The 24,481-nt window shown below is 34.1% G+C and overlaps 3 protein-coding genes across 3 annotated transcripts; all 3 read right to left on the bottom strand.

Annotated features, from left to right (window-relative positions):
* Positions 1 to 281: 281 nt before the first annotated feature.
* LOC142980981 (zinc carboxypeptidase A 1-like) lies at positions 282 to 8,811 on the bottom strand. The gene is made up of 12 exons (XM_076126626.1): positions 8,386 to 8,811; positions 7,851 to 8,241; positions 7,499 to 7,583; positions 7,029 to 7,231; positions 6,397 to 6,481; positions 5,668 to 5,880; positions 3,925 to 4,072; positions 3,245 to 3,635; positions 3,083 to 3,167; positions 2,644 to 2,846; positions 1,441 to 1,525; positions 282 to 589 (listed from the first exon to the last, which is right to left on the bottom strand). Exons 1-12 carry the CDS (start codon positions 8,673 to 8,675, stop codon positions 324 to 326), a joined length of 2,445 nt encoding a protein of 814 aa, XP_075982741.1. The 5' UTR covers positions 8,676 to 8,811; the 3' UTR covers positions 282 to 323.
* A 1,137-nt stretch (positions 8,812 to 9,948) lies between these two features.
* On the bottom strand, positions 9,949 to 12,625 carry LOC142980979 (zinc carboxypeptidase-like). The gene is made up of 6 exons (XM_076126623.1): positions 12,301 to 12,625; positions 11,457 to 11,847; positions 11,167 to 11,251; positions 10,650 to 10,852; positions 10,481 to 10,565; positions 9,949 to 10,254 (listed from the first exon to the last, which is right to left on the bottom strand). Exons 1-6 carry the CDS (start codon positions 12,585 to 12,587, stop codon positions 9,989 to 9,991), a joined length of 1,317 nt encoding a protein of 438 aa, XP_075982738.1. The 5' UTR covers positions 12,588 to 12,625; the 3' UTR covers positions 9,949 to 9,988.
* A 1,898-nt stretch (positions 12,626 to 14,523) lies between these two features.
* On the bottom strand, positions 14,524 to 22,006 carry LOC142980980 (zinc carboxypeptidase-like). The gene is made up of 7 exons (XM_076126624.1): positions 21,685 to 22,006; positions 21,200 to 21,363; positions 16,755 to 16,981; positions 16,409 to 16,496; positions 15,369 to 15,574; positions 15,062 to 15,146; positions 14,524 to 14,774 (listed from the first exon to the last, which is right to left on the bottom strand). The coding sequence occupies exons 1-7, from the start codon at positions 21,963 to 21,965 to the stop codon at positions 14,581 to 14,583; spliced, it is 1,245 nt and encodes a 414-aa protein (XP_075982739.1). The 5' UTR covers positions 21,966 to 22,006; the 3' UTR covers positions 14,524 to 14,580.
* Positions 22,007 to 24,481: the final 2,475 nt, after the last annotated feature.

The following is a 24,481-nucleotide window of genomic DNA, read 5'->3' as shown; positions in this document are numbered from 1 at the left end:
TCAAATAGCATTGTCTGGTCTCTGTCTACTCGTATGGGAAAAAGACGAGATTTTAAATAATAATAGGTATGTATGTACATAATAATATGTATGTACAGTTATCATCGCTGATGACAAGTTGCGAAAAACTTGATTATCTCGTCTTATTATTGTGATATTCATATAACATAAATTATCTATCTGTTGTTTGTACTTCACGGTTGTACTACGAAAACAATCAAATTGAAAGACAAGGTATGAGGAATACTAACACAAACAAGAAATAAAACAACGAATAAATTCAAAAATAAATTATTACCATCAACATTACAACAAAATCAATTCTACAAAAATCGTGCCAACACAGCCATAACAATCAGTACTACAGAACTCTGTACACTAAAAGCGCTACTCGTTTTCATATACCCAAATCGTTTAGCTTGAAAGATGATCTCGAGAATTGAGTCCATGACTTCTAAGTTGTTCGGTAAGATCTGTTCTGGCGGCAGCAGGAAGCCATAGGTACCCTTATCACGGAGTTCATAGCAGTATACTAAAGGAACTTGGAGAGATTCCTTTACCCAGTCCACGCTTCCACCTGTGGCTTGGTCTGGAACAAGTTGGCTTTAAATCAAAATCAAAATCAAATCATTTATTCACTTAGGTCAAATATTGACACTTATGATAGTCGCTACAATTACTGAATCTACCACTAGCTCGGAAAGGGGGTAGAGCCTTATGAAAATTTAATTAATATAACCTGACGTTGCATTGGACTTTGTTAAATTAGGCGTGAATTAGTGCACTTTGATTACCTTTAAACTGGTTTATTTTGCGATTTGTGATTGGTTATACATTATATTGAGAGATAACTTATTAAAATAACGTGTTATTTAGGATTTTTATGAAAGTATGATATAGAATGAATAAAATTATGTTTGGTCTGGTTAATTTTTGGGGAATTTTGCTCAACTCCAAACTATTATTGAAATATGACAATAATATGGAATAGAGCTAATACAGACGATTTCATCTCGTGATCAGTACTTCGATTCCCTACCACTATCGACTACCGACAACCGGCTAGCAGTCGAAATTTTGACATTTAGAATGTACTGCCAAGATATTTCCTACGACACCCGTCAGAGGCGCTGATGAGATTTTCATACAAAATTTCTCGAAATTTTATATGAAAATATTATCAACGCCTCTGACGGTCGTCGCAGGAACTATTTTGGCAGTTGACAGAATCGACTGTAGAGAATCGCGCCACAGCAATAACAACTCAGTCACTAGATCATCATGTAAGTAAATGAAATAAAATCCAAAACAAATAAAAATATTGTAGCACAAAAACAAGCTGCCACCAACCAAATTCAATACAATCGCACATAAGCAAAGTCTAGATTTGAATAGGATTCTCGCATATGATATTGAAACCTCGCACAAAGTATTACTTACAGATAGCTTCGGCAATATTGCCTGTGACGTACTGAGTTCCGTATCTAACTGAAAGAGCGCCCATAGCACGACGGCCTATTTTCATCTGAAAGTGAAAAAAATATGTAAATGTAAAATAATTATTATCCAGCATTTTGATATTGGGAGCATTGAGACCAAATTTTTATTTCATCGTATGTAGGTGTCCTAGCAACCTAGTGCCGAATTTGTGAAAGCCACCCGAAACATCTTTAACATGGCTGTTGTCGTCTTAGACAACAGCCGGAACCAACTTCTAACGTGCATTCTGAAGCACGGAAAAGCTCAGCTCTAATATCACTATGCGGTCACCCATCTATAAAATGACCGCGCCAAGGGTTGCTTTACACAGAGATCGTTTACCGACCGTTGATTAAGGCTATGAGCTTATAACTGGCTATGATCTTTGGAGCCTTTGGTTGATCTATTTGCTGATAAAAATGTCGTATTGTCTCGATATTATAAGTATCGCCAAACCAAAAACTAAAATAAAGAAAAGCAAACGAAATAAATATTTTATTTGTATAGAAACCCAAAATCAACGCTTACAAAGCAAAGCAGATATTATGGAGGTTTCGCAAGACGTTGATGCATGTAATATGAAAAAGATTTGGCATTGACTCGGCTTTCCCGCTCATAGTGAAAAGATCTCAATCGTCAACATGAAAGGAAAGGATTTACCTTGAAATAGGATATAGAGGTAAAAACTTTTGCGAATATTCTTTACGATTCGGTATAGTGTACTAAAGATTTTGTTTGCGAACTAGGAACTTTATTTACCTATTCTGTATTCCTAGAAGATTTTTTCTTTGTATAAATTCATAACCCAATTTAAATATTTTAGACTCTTGCCAGTATTATGATTAGACGTAAACTGATCATTCTTCTTTATAACTAATGACTTATTAAATTAAACTCAGTACTATCCTACTGCTGGGCATGGGTCACCTCTTGTGAAAAAGGGGAGTTAGCGTTGAATCTTCACGTGATTCAATTTCTGTTAGAGACTATGTATTATTATACCTTATATTAATACCTTAAAAAACTGTTTCAACCAATAGCAACATTTATCTTCACTTGTTGACCAAGATGTTTTCAACATCACAAATAACTCATTCCTCTAAATTATTGGTATATTTTCTGTATTGAAACCTACAATAACAAAAATATTCGAATTTAACTTACCGCATCATGATAATTAGCTAAAGGTTCAGTCGTGTTTCCGAAAGGCAACAACAAGAGCTCACTGAACGAGTGGAAAGAAAGATACAAGTCTATTCTATCGCTGATAGACGAGATGTAAGCAGATAGAGTCCTTGTTTCTGGTTCTGAGAATGGTCCTAGACCAGCGTAGGTATCCAAAGCTGGGTTGGTACTGGATCCATGTACTGTCGAAGACACAAAATAATATTATGAGTATAAAACCTAAATTATTTTCAAAGCGTAGGTAAAAAAGCTCAAAAGATTTTCTTATTCTTCTTTTGTTTTTCTAAGCTGGAGTAGTGACTGCTGATATCGAGGTTTCAGATTAGATTCGTAAATTCAGGAAAGTACTTTAGGTTATTCTAATTTCTATTAGAGTATGCTCAAAATTAGGCCGAAAAAAATTAAATTTTAAACTTACATAACCAGTTGTTATTCCAGTTTCTATTCAAATCAACGCCAAAGTGTTGTCCAATAGGACGTCTGTTCTTACGCCACATTCTGAACTGAAAAATATAAATTAACTCGTTAAATATTTTGAAAACGCTAGGCAATATATTGTAGGTATAGTATGAAATATTACATTTGTATGAGTCCAAATATATCCATCAGGGTTGGTTACTGGGAAGATATACCAGTCATAATCTCTTGCTGCTGCTTTCGTTTCTTCATCATCACTAGTCAACAGTTCTTTCGTGATAAAGTTCACTGTAGCTGGTGATATCCATTCCCTTGAGTGGATACCTCCTTCCAAAAATATCACTTTTCTTCCTTCACCATGAGATATTTTAAGTCCTACGATTTCTCGGCCTTCGAAAGTCGCACCACCGATGATTTTGGCGACTATATTTGGGTAGGCTGCTACTAAATCATCGATCCATGCGTTGATGGCATCTAGTTCGTAATATCTGTCCCATAGCATACTGTTTACGTTGCTTCTTGTGTATGTTCCTACTACTTCTTTGTCTATAGCCCTGAAAACATATTTTTTTGTAAATATATATTTTTTTGAGATAATGTAATCTTTAAAATGGGATATTCAGTTTTTTCGTCTGGAATATCTTAAATAATGGCCCAGAGTTTAGTAACAAGACTGATAAATAGAAATACTCTCACATTAATAAGAGATTGAGTTAAATAGCACAGTGAGGTTTATATTTGGCTCAAATAATAATGTAAAACAGGAATGAAAAAGTATTTAATAAAGGAATTTACTTAGTTTCTTTAGGGGTTGTGATAAATTGAATAAAATTGTGTACTTACTCTTGAATATTAGACATAGGCACTTCAAAATCCATGTTATTACTTCTCATAAAATTTTCAAGGTCACCTTTGTTGCCAGGACTTGATAGAATACTAACAAATGGAGCTGATGGTACCGGATCACTCCAGAAGTCATATCTGACGTCATCTTGAAGATTTTGAAGCAATTTAATCTGCTCCAAACTTTTCGGAATTATTTTATACAACGTGTAGTTGTCAAATCTAAACTTTTCACACCACACATTTGGTAAGACTAAAATTAAACCTAATAATAAATATTTATACATTATTTATTTGGTATGTAACGTATCTTTTAAGGTCAAAGCACTAAATAAAAATGTTATTTCTGATGTTGACGGATCTATAGTAAAATAAATATGTACTAATCCATGTGATCGTAAATTGTTTGAACTGGTTATCGTAAAAAAATGTTATTTAGATTACGAAGGGCAGATAGTATAATGCAATTATTATTGATTATTGAATTATCTACGGTATTAATATATCTTGCTGTCATGATAATATGGATAAACGGCTAGGTGGTTAGTGGTGCGTATGTTAGGTTGATATCTATACTAATATTATAAAGCTGAAGAGTTTGTTTGTTTGTTTGTTTGTTTGTTTGTTTGAACGCGCTAATCTCAGGAACTACTGGTCCGATTTGAAAAATTCTTTCAGTGTTAGATAGTCCATTTGTCGAGGAAGGCTATAGGCTATATATCATCACGCTACGACTAAAAGAAGCAGAGTAGCAGCAAAAAATGTTACAAAAACGGGGAAAATTTTGACCCATTCTCTCTTATGTTACGCAAGCGAAGTTGCGCGGGTCAGCTAGTTACTAGATATAATTATGTAAAGATATAAAGTCCTGTCACTTCATTGCTTCATAATAGGAGTTTATCTTAAAATTTACTCTGATTTATGATTAGTTTGTTTATTTTTTGATTGTTATCCCAAAAAAATAACAAACTTATGTGGGAGCAGTTCTTGAAGGCTGTTAAGTCTTCAGCTCGTTATTGGCCACCGTGCTGGACCCAAGACCTCCCTCATTTCAGGAGGAGACTCTTGCCCAGTGGGACAAATTTTCTAGTCATAGAAAATTTTAGCCAAATATTGTTTTATAAACTAACTATATTTGCCGTAGTTAAGAGCAGAGTAGGTGCAGGTTTATCATATTTAAGATTTGCAGCTAATTGTCGTTATATCGCGATTAACAGACACGCATAAATATTACCTAGAATCGTATGTACCGGTAGCCATTTACTGTTTAAATTACTGGGAAAATGATTAACCATTTCCAATGAATTATAAATTATTCTGAAAACTGGCTTTTGATTGAAATTGACCTGTTTATTTCCTGGAATTGTGTACATAAATCTGAGTAAATCTACAACTTTCTGTTTATTAGGATTTCTAAAATAGGCTATTCTATCTAAAATTTTGTTTTAACGTTATATGTTGTTTACTTCAACAACATAGACTTTCTAGATTTTGTTTTGACTTGTTTATTTTTTAACCACAATTTAATTCCAGCTCAATTGGTCCAATAGTTAAGTTTTAAAAACGTTTCGAATATGTTTTAAGATTACTTCCACATATAATAACAAGAACTAAAAATGATGACAGGAATTGAATAAGACAACTAAAAAAACATCAAATAATTTAATTATAAAACCATTGTCAGTCAAATCTTTTAGAAAAATCTGTTCACCACCGCTGCAACAATCAACAAAACCACTGAACTTTGAATACCATAAGCATTATTCATATATCCAAATCTCTTCGCTTGGAATATCATTTCTATCAAAGAGTCCATGACTTCTAGGTTGTTCGGTAAGATCTGTTCAGGCGGGAGCAGGAAGGCATAGTGCCCTTTATCTCTAAGCTCGTAGGCGTATACTAGAGGAGTTTTGAGTTCTTCTTTCACCCAGTCTACGCTGCTGCCCGATGCTTCATCTGAAATCATACAATTATTTTAAAGGCTATATACACATATTTTTTTATTTTTTTTATTTGATCCATGGTTTTGAACTTAGTCAGTTTTTGCTTCGCAAATACACACATTGTTAGAAGTTTGTTCTTTTGTTACATTGAGACCCTTGCCTTTAAGTAAGACTGGGCAAGGGCCCAGTCTTACTTAAAGGCAAGGGTCCAGGTTTTTTGTCTTGCACTTAAAGGCATTTTGTCATTCTTGTACATGTATTGTGTTTGATGTCTTTGTAGGTATTATGAGTGTATTAGGTACACTTTTTTATGCTATCTGGTTCCAATCACCTAACGTAGTAAACTCCGTGTTTCCGTCCATCTCAAGAAGAAGACACTAGCTTTTATTTAATTCATTATAAAATATATAGAAATGAAGTAAAACTTAGAGTAAATAGTGAATCGAATGTGATTAAGTCTATTGATGACACTGGACTGGAACTTAAGTAATTGTCACGTAATAAATGTCCTTCCAGTACATTTACTTACAGATAACTTCGGCAATATTTCCTGTGATGTATTGCGTTCCAAATCTCACTGAAAGAGCGCCCATAGCACGTCTGCCAATTTTTAACTGAAATAAGAGCATACAAGATATTTTATTGCATGACTTAAGTACTACATTTCTTTTAAGGGCCTTATTAAGGAAGTGTAAATTCAGGCGCTATTTCTTTATTATTATCCGGTTGGAAAAAGTAACCGAAAGAGATCCCACTTGATTAAAAGGATCCTAATTGATTTAACTATAGGATTCTTTTTTGCTTTAAAATAGCATTTGATTGCCAAACAGAAATAAAAAAGTCAGTTATAGATACCATTTAGTAATGAAATTTATTACAATAAAACTTAACTATAAGTAACTTTTAAAAACTAAACTAAACTAGAAATAATTTAAAAAAACAAAATATTTACAATTATACAATATATTTACAATATAAAATAGTAATTGTTTAAGCTAAATTAACTTTACATCCCACATATTTTTTACCTTACTACTTACTATATTTGTTTAATGGGTCATTGTTATTCAACATATTTGTCATGCACTTTTGAAAATTATCAGTAAGATTAATATCTCTTTTGAAATATTCCGTAAATAACAATAATCATGTCATTCTTACCGCGTCATCATAATTTGCGTAATTCTGCGTTGAATTGCCAAAAGGTATCATCAAGAGTTCTCTGTAGGAATGGAAAGAGATGTACAGATCCATTTTGTCTTTTAAGGCTTCTATGTAAGCAGATAGAGTTCTGGTTTCTGGCTCAGAGAAGGGTCCGGTACCTGCGTAGTGGTCTGATGCTGGGTCTGTACTGGCTCCAACCACTGATGAAGAAAATACGTAGAGTTATTTATTTGAAAAATGAATAAATAAAATTGATGAACAAAAAATGTTGGTAAACAGTTGATTGGTGAAATATTAATAACTGGAAAAAGAGGGAGACCAAAGACCACGGAGATAGGTGTACAATAGCAAGTTTTAAAGAAGGGTGGTATTTTAGAGTATCAAAAATGTTCAAAAAAGACTTGAACTAAAATTTTATGGATTAAGATACCAAACATAATAATATGAAATTAAGAGTAAGTACTTACTAAGCCAATTATTATTCCAGTTTCTGTTTAAATCAACTCCAACATGTTCACCAATGGGACGTCTGTTTTTGCGCCATAATCTAAACTGAAAGTAAACAATTAATATGTCAATATACATTGGCGAAGGTTAGGAATTGAATACTTCATAATGATATCTGTCTGTAAAACTAAACGTCGTGGAAGGCACATTAAGTAATTCAAAGCAGAAACTGCAGTTTACAAAAGTTCTATCCACATTTGGACAAATAAATAAGTAAATAATTTTGGACATGTCTTTAGAAATGTTTTTTCTTTTTTGGTACTGTAAATTGCAAACGGCAGTGATATTAATACTAATAACGGCAGTACTTACATGCTCATGCGCCCAAATATATCCATCAGGATTGGTAACAGGGAAGATATACCAATCAAAATCACGCGCAGCCGCCTTCGTTTCGTCATCATCACTAGTCAAAAGTTCCTTAATAATGAAGTTTACTGTAGCCGGTGAAATGAATTCCCTTGAATGTATTCCTCCCTCAATAAATATAGCCCTTCTGCCTGCTCCGTGGGATATTTTAATACCTCTAATATCTCGACCTTCAATTGTGGTACCACCGATTATGAGGGTAGCTACATTTGGATAGGAGGCTACTACATCATCAAGCCATGCGTTGATGCCGTCAAGCTGGTAATATCTGTCCCATTGCATGCTGTTAATATTGTTTCGTGAATAAGCGCCTACTACTTCTTTGTCTATAACTCTGAAATATAATAAGATTGGGTTATTGTCATTGAGAATTTTAATGGAATCTGTATCAAATTATAAAATTAGTTTAGTAAAATTTATATTTTTATCGTTTAGGTAAAACATCCTTCAATTAATATTCCTTGTTTTGTATACTTACTCTTGAATATTTGGCATCGTGACTTCATAATCCAAATTATTATTCTTCATAAAGTTTTCTAGATCGCCTTTGTTTCCGGGACTAGATAAAATATTCACAAAAGAAGTAGACGGCACTGGATCAGTCCAAAAGTCAAATCTGAAGTCATTTTCTTGAAGTTTTTGAAGAAGATTTATTTGATCAACATTTTTCGGTACTATCTTATACAACGTGTAGTTATCAAACCGGAATTTTTCACACAACACATTTGGTAAGACCAAAATTAAACCTAATAATAAATATTTTAACATTTTTGTTGTTGAATGTTATAATTTAGAAGTATTAAGATCAGAGTCAAGTTACGAAATAAATAAAAATGTACTTGATGAACGTATTTGTTTGAAAATAAATTAATCCTGCGATAGGAAATAGTCGAGACCGTTTATCGGAGCTGTAAATGCTATCTGTATATCTTTATTGAGATATATTTTAAGGAAAACCGGTGTAATACGTAATTGATTGTTAATTAGTAGATTTATAGTAAATAACCTAAACACATAAGCCGATATAAACAATCGTAATTATACCATCTGTAGAAAAATATGGATCAGCAAATTTTACTAAGTCAAATCAATAACACTAGGACTATTATTCAAAAATTAATATAATACTAGCGGACCCGACAGACGTTGTCCTGTCTAATAAATTAAAAATTAATTAAAAATAAATAAAAAAAACATTGTCCAGCGGATAAAATTGTGAATCTAAACCATTCCCAGATCCCCTTGAACACACACAAAAAACTTCATCAAAATCGGTCCAGTTGTTTAAGAGAAGTTCAGTGACATACACACTTACAGAAGAATTATATATATATAAAGACATGAATATACTTTTAAATAAATTCTGCTACACCACTACTAAAATTTCGTTCAAAATTAAGTTCATGCATAAGTCTCACTGCAAATACGTGTACTCCAAACAGAACTTAACAGTTACTGCCAATTTCACATTTTGATAGGCAATTTCGCATTTTGAGTTATTTACAACCCTCGTGACCTATTCGCTACCAGAAGGCTATAAAATGCAGTATAATAAAGTTAGTATCATAAACGCAAGCTGCATTTCCTTGTGGTTTAACGTCGGCATAATTTTTGAACTTTGACAGTAATTATAAATAAGAATATTTAACAAAATTATATTTGTTTGAAATATATTTAGAGGATTGTACTGATTTTTTGCTGTCTTTTTAACTGCACTGCACACAGTAAATCATCAATATAAAATTATAAGAATTTCGTGACAGATTCTTCTCACGGGCAACCAGCGTTTCCGATATGACTATTTAATGATTTTTTATCGCTCGGCAGTGAAATATGACAGAAAGCTGCAAAATTATCGATTAAAAAAGAATGTCATGGAAACACATAACAATATTAAGTGTGAGAATGAAGAATTTTAGTTCGTATAACGAAATACATTCTGGTGTATTATTCTATGTCATACTGTCATTAAAATCATTATAATTACCGCTAATCATCATTAATCTAGATCGCCTTGATTTCAATCAATTACGGTATTCAATCAAACAAAATATATTCATAATCTGACTATTTATCTTCATTTACAAAATCAATTTCGTCATCATTGCGAATATCAAAGTCATTGATACTGTTATGGTACTTGCGCTGTTGTAATTCATGTAGCCGAATCTTTTTGCTTGGATAATCATTTCTACTATGGAATCCATGACTTCTTCGCTTGTAGGAAGGATTTGTTCTGGAGGTAGCAGATGGCCGTAGGTGCCGCGGTCACGGAGCTCGTAGCAGTAGACGAGTGGGACATGTAGACGTTCTTTTACCCAGTCCACACTAGTTCCCGTGGCAAAATCTGTGATGAGTAAAGTTATGGTTAGAAATTTTATAGAACTGACGATGAATATTTTACCCCTTTTTTTAAAACTATATCCATATAAACAATCGAGTATACTGCTAATTTTATATTATAAAAGTTAATCTAATCATTTGTTGGTACACGACCACTGCCACTTAATAAATGTTCAACCAAACCAAAATGAAAAGCTCTGATAGAAAATGAAATTAAACATAATACTTACAAATAGCTTCAGCAATATTTCCAGTCGTATATTGAGTTCCATATCTTACTGACAGAGCACCCATGGCACGTCTTCCGATTTGCATCTAAAACAAAAAACCCATGACGTAATTCCAACATTAATTTATTTTTCTTGACAAAACTAAAACTATAGAAAAAAAAGTACTCACAGCATCGTGGTAGTTTGCCAAAGGTTCTGTAGTATTGCCATAAGGTAGCAGAAGAATTTGTCCAGAGGAATGGAAGGAAAGATACAAGTCAATTCTATCAGCCATATCCATGATATAGGTCGATAAAGTTCTGGTTTCAATTTCGGAGAAGGGTCCTAGACCGGCAAAGACGTTGGATGTTGGGTCGATGCTTACACTTTCCTCTGGTCAAACGAAAAAAAAAGAGAAAATAATGATTAAAAATATTTTGAGGCTGTAAATGACATCAGAGACAGAAAAATAGAATTGTGTAAATTGTCATGCCATAAAAAAGCGTTTTATTAGCGGTAACAATATGGCATCATTACATCCCGGTGGATAAACTACCAAGTTTTGTGATTTTGAATTTTGGAATAATAATTTCAAAGTTCAGATAAGATTGCACAGATTACATAGTGTAATTTATAATAATTTTTAGCCAAATGGAGTAGGCCTAAATAAATATGGCTTCAGATGAAAAAGTAAAATTATAAATTACTTAGCCAGTTATCATTCCAGTTTCTGTTCAAGTCGACTCCAAACTCACTGCCATAAGGTGACCTATTTTTACGCCATAGTCTGAACTGTAACATATAAAACAAACTATTTATTATGACATCCCGGCAAACTGAAAGACCATATAAAATACAGATACTACGAAGTGGGGGACATAGAACACAACCTTGTGTGATTCCTACTGATTATATCTGAAGGCATTTATATGAAAGACTTTAAGAAATTCTTAGTATAATACTCTTATTCTAATAAAATAATGACAAAGTTTCTTACCCCAACATGACTCCAAACATATCCATCAGGATTCGTAACAGGAAAGATATACCAATCATAATCATGTGCAATAGTTTTAATTTCTTCATCAGTGCTACTCAAAAGCTGATTGATAATGTAATTGGTAGTAGCTGGTGCTATCCATTCTCTTGCATGGATACCACTTTCTATAAACACGACTCTTTTACCAGTTCCATGGGAGATTTTGATCCCTTTTATGTCTCGGCCTTCGTGAGACTTTCCTCCTATTATGATGGAAGCTACGCCAGGGTTTGCCGCTACTAAGTCATCGAGCCATGCGTATATTTCTTCTAGCGTGTAGTAAGACTCCCAGGTCATGCTTCGGATGTCGCTTCTTGTATAGTGCTTCTTTGTTTCTTTGTCAATTACACTACATTGAGCAAACATTTTTTTTTAAATATTTATATGAGTAAGAATGTACAAAGATGAGAAACAGAGATGTACACTCTCAATTCGTCGTTTTTATTGTTGGTGCCTTATAATAGAGAATCACAAAAAGTTACACAAGGAATATACAAAACGCAAAACGCCAAGAGCATTTCGGTAACTTCGAGTACAGAATCGAACCTGTGATAGTATAAAGATAGATAAAACGCTATAATTTGGAAAATGCTTTGTAAAGAGGCCTAATTTTAATAATATTTAGTCCTAGTACTTTAATATTGAAACATAACAATAAATTGTTTAAAAAAATAATTTAGTCCTATTACGATACTCTTGCGCAATATTGAGAAATACTTAAACATAATACAATTTTAAGTTCTTCTAGTGATGGTAAAGAAACAAAAATATTTTTTGTATAAGTAATTTATAAAGCACTTACTCCTGAATATTCTCCAATGTAACAACAAAATCAATTCCAGCGCCACTCAGAAAGCTTTCCAAATCTCCTTTCAATTCAGGCTTCGACAACACATTAACATATTCAGATACAGGAGTAACATCATCCCAGAAATCGAACTCAGGCACACTATTTTGTAGATTTTGTAAAACCTGTATTTCTTCTACATTTTTAGGTATTACTTTGTACAAAGTGTAATTGTCGAAGCGAAATTTTTCACTCGACACAGAAATGATAAAAAATAGAATAGATAATGACTTGACCAACATCTTCAACTGTCGGCTAGGTAATCTACAGTGAAATAAACTCGTAGGTATGGGCTAGAACAATAAACCTTGGAACATTGTAAAGTAATATAACAGCTGTAAAAGTTTATTGTGCTACATAATATTATAAACGACTGAATTTGAATATTATGGCTTATTATTTAACTCTTATTATTTCGTTTATTTGGTTATAACTGTAGGCAAATTTTCTATTGTAATATTGTTTCTTAAATTAATTGTGGTGGGGGAGTAACTTCACGAACATTTTTATTTCTTTGTTCATTATCTTTACTTCGTGAAACTACACATTTACTCAGATAGAATAAATTGCAAATTATTATCTACTCTTGTTACTGGGTGATAAATGAAAAGTAGTTAATGAAATGACCTAGGAATCTTATATTTTTCATGAGTAGTTCGAGGAAAAATAATTATATATTAGGTAAGTTCTGGGTACTTTCGGTTTTCCAAAAAAAAAAATCCGTAACGTTTGTGTGTTGAGTAAATTTTCATACAAACTTAGATCTATATTTCCTATTTATATTTCTATATTTCCTTATCTACCGTATAGTCCATCCTACTTTATCGTAGATCGTGAAAGTGCTTAAGACTTCCTTAATACCTACTACCATTGTTTTATATTCTCAACTTTATGAAAATGAATAAACTCCTTTAAGTTATGAACTATAAAACTTATCATTTTCTATCTTTACAACGAGATCGACATTTTTATTGCCGCCATTTTGTTTATCATATTTCACAAGACTTTGAAGCAATATTGATAGTCCGATACTGGGTTATATAAACAAGTCAAATATTAGTTCATGTGTCGCAATTGGTGAAACTACTAATAGAAATGAATTTATTACTTTATTTCATTTTATTCGTTTTTTGAAATATTATTTTCTGAGTATAATTGTACTAATATTATAAATGAGAGAGTTTGAATGATTGGATGGATGTTTGTTACATTTTTTTTGGATTTAGATGAAACTTGAAAGTCTTGTAATTAATCTATCAGAATAACATATAACAACGCGGAAAGAGTCGCAGAATTAGTAAACCTAAATTTGGTATATTTTTGAGCACACGTGTAAATCAAATTTGCGTAACAACCATAACAAAATATTTATAATTAGCTATCGGCTTTTGACTTTTTTGTAGTGAACTAGATTATCTTGAATAATAATAATAGGTATATAATACCAGTATAGGGAAATACCAGTTTGTGCACTAATCGTTTCAGTTTATTAATCTGCACTGGTACATCTATACTAATATTATAAAGCTGAAGAGTTTGTTTGTTTGTTAGAACGCACTAATCTCAGGAACTACTGGTCCGATTTGAAAAATTATTTCAGTGTTAGATAGCCCATTTATCGAGAAAGGCTATAGGCTGTCTATCATCATGCTACAACCAATAGGAGCAGAGTACCAGTAAAAAATGTTACAAAAACGGGGAAAATTTTGACCCATCCTATTTTATGTGACGCAAGCGAAGTTGCGCGGGTCAGCTAGTAATACATACATTTTGACAAAATTAAATTCATTGGTACATTACTATCAAAATAATATACTACTGTGATAATATTATGTTTATTAGAACCGTTTTGTGAACGTGTAAACGACAGTAAATATTGTTTGTTGCGAAATTAATTGAAATAGATTCTGTAATATTAATTTATTTCAGTGTTTAATGTATTTTGTTCTGATTATTCAGTTGTAAATGGGTCATGATTTCGATCCAGTAATGTATTTGTGTAATATTCTATAATTCACACTTTCGTATGAACTCTTTAGTGTCCCACTGCAGAAATCTCCTTCTAGAATGAGGAAGGGGTTGAGCTTTAAGTTTCAGTTAAAATGGCCAAACGTAGAAAAGAACTATTTTATAGGACTTAATTTATAACGCTTAGTTTCTCTTAAATAAAGACAAGAATGAAAAGTAATAATTATATATTAAAAATACATATTTTATTCCAAATATAACAGATATTTATATAGCGTTAATAAATCTTGCTTCTCTAATAATAGCTAGGAGAGAATCGAAGGTTTCTTCACAAGTAGGAGTGATCTGGACCACAGGTAGAGTGTAACCCCAAGCTCCAGTGTCTCTCAGAAGATAGGTGGCAGCAATCGGAGGGTTAAAACGGTGTTTTACCCAGTCAATAACAGCGCCAGTTGCACCGTCTGCAAGGAAAATACATATTATACATATTTTGAACATCATACTTTAGAAAAAATATAATGTTATAATGTTTTAAGAGAAGCCACTAATCACTAGTAGTAAATAGCCAGCCATAAAAATGGGTTTGCAACTACAGATTAATTATTAGTCGTTAGATGAATAACCGAGTAGGTACCCATAAATGATTATAACAACGCTAAGTTCAATTCCCGGCGCCAGTACTTGTCAAACATTGCTTTGAAACTAAACATAATTAGTGTCAATATAGAGTAAAGTATTTGAAACTTACCATGTACAGATCGTGAGTTGCCGACTAGATATTGAGTATTGTAACGAACAGCTAAAGATCCCATTGCTCTCCTTGCAATTGTAACCTGGAAAAATATTGTGTGGTTCGTAAGTTAATAGAGAGCATAATAAAAAAGAAGTACACACTTTATCTTCTATTAGAAAGGCTTTAACTGAATAAACTGAAAATTATATTTCAAACATTTTAAAAGCGACCGCTGGCTTGGCAATTTGAATCGGCGATTACTCGAAACCGAATCCAGTAGCAAAAAAAAATGTACCGTAATTTTAAGTTTTAAAATACTTACCATTTCATTATAATTGTACATAGGGCTATCAGTGTGAGCAAAAGGTATCACGATCCTTTGTCCAAAAGACCTGAAATTCAGGTACCCAGTGAGACGTCTTCCAATATTATCTACAATGTACTCAGACACCGCTCTCGTTTCAGGCTCAGAGAACGGTCCTAGGCCTATGTAGTTATTTGCTGATGCTACGAAACTGCCACCGCTGACTGTAAAAAGAAAAATAAATAAGTGTCCATTAAAAATTTCAATTTTCTTTTAATACATGTAAAAAGAAGAAATAAATTATCTAAAAAAAAAATATTCAAATAATGTAAAATTACAAAAATGTATCAATGCTGTTGCCACTTACTATTTGCTACATAAAATTTCACTTTTAGGCTACCCGATACTGATCTAAAACTAACTAGTAAAATGTAAAAAAAATAATTTATATTGCTGGAAATAGATTTACCTATTGGTTAATTTGCATATTACTTGGTTTGCAGTCTGACTTGCTATTCGCATATAATATTGTTCGTCACGTAATAAGTCGCTGGAAGCGTATTAAGCCTTCTATTTTAGTATGAATATACTCAATAGCGCGACGTTTTGTCACAAATAGAAATTTCTTGATACACCTTTGCCTTATCCGAGGGCATAATAATGAAGTCAGATGTTTTAAAAAGTAATCAATAGTAATTTTAGTAACAAACACTAATTCGTACAGTCTTAATGAATCCAATTTGTTAAGGTTTTTTTTCAGTTTAAAGAATTAAGAGTGTACACATTTTTATTTTAGTTTCATTATGAACCTACAGGTTTTTGTAAGATCTTAGAAAATTAATGAATATAAAATTAACGAAGTCTCTACAGAACATTTTTTATTCAAAATCTTATTTAGTTTCTATTTTTTTTTAATTTGAGTGTCAAACGTTTTAGTAAGACGCCAACGTAATTTAAAATATTAAATTTTAATAATTTTAATTATTTAATTATAGACTTTGAATTCTTTTAATTATAAGCGTAGTGAATTTAGATTTTTGGGAAAAATAACTACTTACCTCCCCAATGAGAATTCCAGTTTTTGGTCAAATCAACACCGATGGCGGTTGATGAAATACGTCTTCTGTTCTTAAGCCAAAGCCTGACCTGAAAATGACAATTTAATAGATATTCAATACCTTATAAAAAGACAACATTGGAGACACGCTAATACGATATTACTACGAAAGGTCATAAAACAATGGTAAAAGATTTTATGAACAAGGTTTTTTTAGCAAACCCATGGATCTACCACTGGAACACTTCAATAAATTTTAATATGACTAGAATTATCCTGCACTGCATCTATTAATCTAATATTGTGATTTCCTATCATAGTAGCATTTAACCTATTCCGGTACTTACCGAATCCAAAGTAAACTGATGTCCATCAATATTGACCATAGGGAAGATGTACCAAACAAACTCTTCGGCGGCTGCTCTAACTTCAGAATTGTTACTCCTGATGAGCTGGTCAGCGAAGTAAGTCACAACGGTTGGAGACAACCAATCAGCTGCTACCTCACCAGCTTGGAGCACGAAGACACGGGTACCAGAGCCTCTGGCTATTCTGATGCCGGTGATGTTTCTGCCTGGAAAGATAATATTTCTGCATTAGTTGTCTGACTGCATTTTTAATGCTGATATATTTTGGTATGTTATTTATTTTTCCGGGAATTGCATGTGTCTCCTTTTTTACTCCAGATTGTTTTTCCTCTCATTTTACTTTTTTTCCAGTGCATTGCATGTGATGCACATTGCAAGATTTTTATTTTTAGCATGAGTACATTATGTGTCGTCTATGATTATCTTTGGTACAATTCTTAGGTGTAAATCATAGAAAACATTTCTACACTCGTCATATTTGGACTTAAAGTATTAACATTCAAATAGTGACTTGTTCTTTAAACCTGTACTATCTGGCACTTGGCTTTATTTTTATAACTTCTTGACTATTGACAGAACTTCAATGAAAATATCGTCCCCGTAGAACGAAAAGTCATTAAGTAACAAAATGTTCAAAATCGACTTATAAATACCAATAAAATCAGTAATTTTTTCTCCATATTTCTGTCTTACTCTCGTATTCATAACGTAATTATTTAGAAAAATGTAAATCGCGAGACTTAATTAAGTACATTATTTGATTTGTGACAGTTGAGTTATAAGTAACTAAGTCACCTGATTACTTTTTCTCTTCTTTGTTGAAAAAGATACTTACGCATTAAAGTTCCTTATCTACTTTTTCCGCATTACTCTCTATAGGCATGTCTTAAAAAATAGTAATGCGAAAACTCATCAAAGTGACTTAGTAATTTTATTGTATGTGATATTTTGTGCGAAAAGTAACTAACTACCATTAATTATTTTTCGACCTATATTATTTAAGACCAGACGTTTAAAAGAAAAAACGACAACTAACTATAGTGTTCTGGTTAATATTTTCCCTGACTGTAGATGACATAACACATTAGAGTATTATAATTAAAATGTTTTGGTTACTTTTCACTCAGCAAAAACACTACTAGATGAAAGGTTGGTAACTATGTCCCGTGATACGATGCTACTTAGTGAGATTACGCCCTTTGACCTTAGGACCCTCGCCGCGCCCGCGCATTATTGCAGTCATTCGCAGAGGCGTATTTTAAGATGGCGCGCCCGGGCTCCGCTAGCTTTCCGCCCCATCAAGGAATGAAAAAACTAAACTTTATTTTCATTTTTAACAAATTAGTTTTTTACATTGTCCTGATCAATTTTATTTATTAAATGGGCTTTAATCGACCTTCACCTCCTCTGGGCAGGCTGAGTCGTCCAGATCTGTAATGCTCAGTTCCGCGGTCTTTGTGGGCCTGGATACCAGGTGTCCTCCCCGATAACTTCCCTCAATTTAGAGGCCAGGGGATCCGCTTTTCCGGTCCCTGACCCCTGGGAGCTCAATATTCGAGCTCCCGTAGCCGCAACCCCGAAGCGGACTATTTCATTGTCGGCTTGGTTTATTTTGTCCTTTGCGTCCCTAATAACTTTTCTATATGTCGCACCGCTTTTTGCCGCCTTCAGCTGCAGCTGGAGCCCGAAGATTGGGCGCCTTCTTCTTCCTTCTTCTTTTATTACAGAATTGATAAGTATCTAAACGACAATAGCTATTGGGATTAGTCGCTCGCTTGATTAGGATTCTTTGAAATTAGGGAACTTTGCCATAAATTGTATAAACTCAGTAGCAGTAGGTCTAAATATTGTAAAATATGGGCAATTAATGATGCAAATAGGTGATGTAACATCATAAAACTGTCACTTTTTTTCTTTTATATTGTTCACAACCAATGTGCTCACTTGCTGCCCATATTCTTATTATCACATGCTAGTAGGTGCTCCCAACATACGGTATGATCAGAGACTAATAAATAACCTAACTATATTCATTTTCCTTAATTGACGTTTAGTCTATATCGCTGATTGTTGGCAGCTCCTCGCATGATCAATTTTTGTATCAACCACATTGTAAAACTTTTGGCGATTGAAAAGAGTGTCCGTGAGTTTCTTGCTAGCTCTTCTCATAAGGCTCCACCCCCTTTCCGAGCTAGTGGTAGATTCAGTAATTGTAACGACTATCATAAGTGTCAATATTTGACCTAAATGAATAAATGATTTGATTTTGATTTTCTTGCCCTTTTTGTCGGCTTCCGTAGCCTTGGGCGCCTTGCTATTTTTCCCGACGAACTGCTACTCTTTGGCAGCCGTCGGTTTAGTGAACGGCGGTTTGGAAGCCACTGCACTGTAAGACGCGGCTGTTTACCCTGCTTCTCCTTGGTCCGGAGACATGTGAGCTGCGGTGCGGTGGCGGTGGCGTGGCGAATGCGTTAGCAGGTACAGCTGAGGACGCTGCCCCTGGTTTTTCTGGCGCGGGGGTTGATGCCGTTGCCTGTGACATGTGATCGACCTCCTCTTGCAAGCGATAATTCTGGGCCTGACGCGCCAAATTCTCCTTCGTGGCATACTGCCAGCTCGACTCCGACACTGCCAGTTTGATGTTCCTGGCAGCGTCTTTGAGGGACTTTATAAAGGTCACCCTTGAGGTGATCGGATTTGTCGGCCACCTCCACCACTGCCTGGTGGTGAGTGAGGATGGTGTCCGCCAGCTGGATGGTGAATTTGTCCTAAGGGTCATTGTCTGACACTTGCTTCCCCGGCGCTTTCTTTTTCTTCCCCGACCCTTCCGACTCCTCGGACTCGGGGCGCAGTCGTCTCTTCCGCCAAAGGCGGCCACTCTCGGATAGATGAGTTGCATTCGAAACTACGCTCATGTCGGAGCCAGTGTTGGATTCGACACCAGATTCCCGAGCGACCTTCGACCTCGTCCTCACCGACGAGGGTCGCGCAAACTGGGCGTGCTCCGACCCTCCGCAACTATGCTATGCAGTCAATACGGCTGGGCTTCTTGCCCCCGATCTCCTCGGGTTTGAGCTTCTCGCCTCTCCCGATTACATCATTTGGGTTCGTTTTCAAATTTATATTATCCAAACAGTTCCCGCGAGTGCGGTGGCAAGTATCGTTCCACCGAGGTAGAGGCCCCATAATCCGGTGACCCTTATACTACTGGAGGGCGGGAGGTGCCCCAGTGGCCGCTTGCGTCTGGTTTTTCTGGCGCGAATGAACTCTGACCACGCAAGACCCCTAAAGGGGGCGCCACTGCTGGAGTTACTCGGGATTTTCACAGAGGTGGTCTCCTCGCGACCCAGCCGGTTAAGGCAAGGCCCTCGGTCAAGGATGGACGGATTTACGATAACCGACGGTTGATGAGGGCGGCAGCGGCCTGGCTCTTCGTCAGCTCGGGGCAGTGTGAGTGCCTACTGAGCCCGTCCTCCCACTGACGGCTCACCTGTCCCGCACCTGTGTCCTCTGCAAACAGAGGGACACGCACAGTAATTTCACTGTTTCCCCAACCTTTCAATTCTACTAAGCCCCCTCACCACGACAAGATGCAGACCCAAGAGAGGAAACCGGCCCGGGCTATAGACCTTCTAGCCCTAGGGTAAATACACCCCTGTCAAGGAAAGATTTGTTAAATCTTTGTGTTAAAGGTGTCATACCAAGCGAACTTTATCCTTGGTATGAATCTTTACCTGTTAGTAACGATGTGGTGGATAGGCTATGTGAGCCTGACGTCACTTAGCTCGAGGAAGAAGAGGAAAATGATGTGGCTACATCATTAATGCTGTTCTATTGATGATTTTGTAACGTGTTCTTGTTCATTATGTTTTAATTAGGTTTTGTATACTTAAAGACAGTTTTTTTTTCAATAAATGTTGCCTAAGAATGTTGTTTTACTTTTAAACTTTTCAACTGATAGGACACTAGTTTTAAATTAGGCAATAAATTAATAAATAAGCAAAGTCTATTTAGTTGGGTATTTTATTTAGACATAGTTATGTAAAATATGTTTTACTCCTAAAATAACTAACTGATTTTAGTTACTAGTGTAATATTTAAATGCTGATGCGAAAACTAACTAACTACACGTGAAAAGTAACTAAGTGACAGATAAATAGGTAAAACTTGGGGTAAAACAAATTATCCTTCACAGTTAATAATTTATATACTATTTTCGTGGTTTAATACATATAACATATACTTAATTAATATATCTTCAAAAATAAACCTTTCGTACATCGATAACTAATCTTCGAAAAAAGTTATATTTTTTTTTGTCATTTAAGACATAAAACACCTCGTATCTCAAAATCACTTAGGTGTTAGTTAGTGATTTTTCGCTCTACGGGGACGATATAGGATACTAATGATCAAAATTTCACCTTCAGCAGTAGTTCCAACATGTACTTGAGTGACAATGTCTCCATAATTTGCGGTCAAGTAATCAAACCATCTGTAGATATCTTCAATCTCTTGGTAATTGGTCCAGTACAGTTGATCGTCAAGGTCACGTTTTCTTCGGCTATAGAGTTGCGCGTCAAATGCTCTGGAAAAAGGTAAATTACAAATATTTTAAACCATGATATTGAGAATTTTCCAAAATAGCCGTCGATTCAAATCTAACTGACGAGGTTTTGCTTCCTAGATACCAAAAGTTCTTTTAGTATTTACTGTGGTATTCCTTAGTTTAAATATATTGCATAATGTATCTATATACATTCATAATATTACAAACCCGAATGTTGTAAGACCAGGAGAATGAAATACATTTTTCTATTTTGATTTAACGTTTGTAAGTAAACGCCATAATTCAAAAGCCATTATAGAGATAGCGATATAGAAGAATAGATTGAAAATATGTACTTACTCTTGTATATTCTCCAACATCAACTCCGAGTGAATGCTGCGTTTCTTCAACGTATGTATAAAATCTTCTTTTTTCTCGGGAGGAGCTACAATACTGGCATAATCTCCCACCTCACTCGGCAGCTTCCAAATTTGCAGATCTTCATCATTCAACTCATTTAAGAACTTGACATGGTCTTCAGTATTCGCATAGACTTTGTATAACGCATAATCATCGTATTTCACTTGTTCTCCTACAGTTAAAACTACTAAAACAGCTAATATTACTGTTTTAAAAATCATTTTTGCTATTTCTTCTACAACATTAGGCCTGGACTGAATTATATTATCTAGAATACAAACGATATCAACTGTTTAATTTTTATTCGGTATTTTACCAATAAATGGCAGTCTTTATTGCTTTGGTATAAGGTTTATTTTATGTAAGATAGTAATTTATGTATCTTATCGGAGTCCGGTTAATCGCTTTGGGTTATCGATAAGATTAATTAAAATAAAATTATTAGTTTTTGTGTGTTTTAGTTAGGTATTCAGGTCAAAAGTAATGGATTTTACAATATTGATTTTATCATTGAAATAATTGAAGTTTTTATCATACTAATAGGTGATAGTTTTGATAAGGCTTTGTCTAAGCGAATTTTAATGAATTGAATTTTCAAATGTTTTAGGAAAGAATCAATATGCAGCGGCTGTCTATAGAATTTAATTTCTGCCTTTTTCGAATAAGCAAGGTTTTGCAGGTTATTAATTGCCAGGTCGTTAACCCATAGAAACTACGATGCTCATCAAAAATAAATCTTTAATATCAGCAATAATTAAAAATAAATGATTCTTCAAAACTTGGATTAACATTTTACCAATTCTCCTACTGTAAAAGTGTTAATTTCAGAAGTACAATTAATTCGAACATTTTGTGAAGTAGAACGTGTAGTTTAAATCATCCGGGTTTTAATCTTTCATGAGGTAAACCTGAAGTTGTAATTAATGATCGTGTCAGTTTCAAAACCGAGTGAATTTAAAATCATTACGAAATACTGTTGAATGGTTTCGATTAAAATTCTTTAGTTTGAAAACGTATAGTAACAATTATAATTGCTTGTGAAGTCGGCTTGATATGTTAATGATATCGTATCGAAAATGTTTTGATAACGTATATCTGAGAATAAAACAGACATTCCTTGTCCTAAAGAAAATCAACGAAGAAATGTCACTGATTTAAGGCCTAACCCTCTTATTCTTAAACACACTATAAACCTATTTTAGTTAACTACTATAATATGTTTTTTCTTTTTCATTTTGCTAAGGAGTGAAAGAAACAAAATACTTTATAAGCCTTTCATAACTTCATATATTTTTATGAATAAGAGGGTTAAGATTTTAGCTACTAATTTTCTTGTTTAAAAATATGTTGGTCGAAATGCATATGTCTAATTATAATTTTTTTTTCACGCAATTTATGATTTTTATTTCAACTATATCCCAAAATGGCGATGACTGTTTATGCTAAAATTAACATAAATTAATGTAGTATTAAATTTAATCATGCGTAAATCCTGTATTTATACACAAAATAGATCAAACTAACAATAATCCACCGAATCAAGCTAACAAAGTTGCAGCACATGAATATTATTCAAATAATATAAACGATATCGTTAAACAATTCACACACGGACATTTAATTGCAATCTAAGCAGAGCTTGTATTATGGTAACCAAATAACTAATAAACATTCTTCTAAATACATACTTATATAGATAAATTAACTACCAGGCTCAGAACAGATACTCATGCTCGTCACATAAATATTTGTTCCGGGTGGGATTCGAACCCATCCGCGCTACGTTTATTGCGGCGAAGTGACCACGTTAACCATTGCAAATCAGACACAAAAAGATCAAGAGGTAAGATAAGATAAAATACATTTATTTCACATAAAATTTTATGAAACTATACAATAATCCACTTCTTCTTATCGTATGGTTAGTGGTCAACCTAGTGTCAAAGTAGTTCAAGCCGCCGGAAGGCCTTTGACGTGGCTTAACGACTGTTATCTTAATTGATAACTACCGGGACCGACTTTTTACGTGTCCGCCAAAAAACGGAGACGCTCTGTTTAAATACCACCATGCGGTTACTTAACCTACAGATCGTTCACCGACTGGTGAGTACAACTGGCTATAGACGCCTCAAATGCCTCAATAATCCACTGAACTAAGCTTACAAAGTTGCAGCAGACGAATATTATTCAAATTGCTATTAAATTTAGCCAAAATTAACACATCATAAAATAACGCGACATAAAGTCGCACAAGCGTCTGCGTCGCGCGGTCATCGCTAATTGTGATTAATAGTCGTTCCGTTGTAGCCGTCATTTGTCTTGCGACTCGTCGCGCCGGACAGTTTACTTTCTACTGTAACTTTGTGGCGATGCAGACGGGCGACTCGCGTAATTAGTGGAATGTTTTTAAAATATTTAAGATGATTGGCCAGTGTTGTGAACTAAAGACCTAACCTCTCCGAAATTTGGGAGGATACTCTTGCCCAGTAGTGAGACAGAACGGCATGAAAAAAATCATTTCTTATGCTCTTTAATATAAGTTGTGTCAAGAAATTTGAATCCAAAGGCCATTCAATTTCATCGAAACTATTTTTTTTCATTCACACAAACATTGTTTTGAAAAACAGTTTGTTTGTAAACTACGACTGGAGGGTTTATTTGCTAAAAAGTTAATAAATCGGTTCAAAAGAAAAAAAATCTTTTTTTAGATTCATAGTATAAAATATATTTTTCCTAA

Source organism: Anticarsia gemmatalis, chromosome 19, assembly GCF_050436995.1.
Source record: "Anticarsia gemmatalis isolate Benzon Research Colony breed Stoneville strain chromosome 19, ilAntGemm2 primary, whole genome shotgun sequence".
NCBI lineage: Eukaryota > Metazoa > Arthropoda > Insecta > Lepidoptera > Erebidae > Anticarsia > Anticarsia gemmatalis.
This window is presented reverse-complemented; position numbering and strand designations above follow the sequence as displayed.

What these genes read in the sequence shown, in the direction of transcription:
- LOC142980980 (XM_076126624.1), bottom strand. Translation starts at nt 21,965, where the DNA reads ATGATTTTTAAAACAGTAATATTAGCTGTTTTAGTAGTTTTAACTGTA. An exon ending in ATGTTGGAGAATATACAAGA is followed by an intron (nt 21,364 to 21,684) that starts GTAAGTACATAT and finishes ACCTTTTTCCAG; the next exon opens with AGCATTTGACGCGCAACTCT. An exon ending in CTGGAATTCTCATTGGGGAG is followed by an intron (nt 15,575 to 16,408) that starts GTAAGTAGTTAT and finishes TTCTTTTTACAG; the next exon opens with TCAGCGGTGGCAGTTTCGTA.
- LOC142980981 (XM_076126626.1), bottom strand. Translation starts at nt 8,675, where the DNA reads ATGTTAAAATATTTATTATTAGGTTTAATTTTGGTCTTACCAAATGTG. An exon ending in ATATTTGGGCGCATGAGCAT is followed by an intron (nt 7,584 to 7,850) that starts GTAAGTACTGCC and finishes GTTTACTTTCAG; the next exon opens with TTTAGATTATGGCGCAAAAA. An exon ending in TAATGCTTATGGTATTCAAA is followed by an intron (nt 4,073 to 5,667) that starts GTTCAGTGGTTT and finishes AAAATCTTCAAG; the next exon opens with ATGACGTCAGATATGACTTC.
- LOC142980979 (XM_076126623.1), bottom strand. Translation starts at nt 12,587, where the DNA reads ATGTTGGTCAAGTCATTATCTATTCTATTTTTTATCATTTCTGTGTCG. An exon ending in ACATTGGAGAATATTCAGGA is followed by an intron (nt 11,848 to 12,300) that starts GTAAGTGCTTTA and finishes TGCTCAATGTAG; the next exon opens with TGTAATTGACAAAGAAACAA. An exon ending in CTGGAATGATAACTGGCTAA is followed by an intron (nt 10,853 to 11,166) that starts GTAATTTATAAT and finishes TCGTTTGACCAG; the next exon opens with AGGAAAGTGTAAGCATCGAC.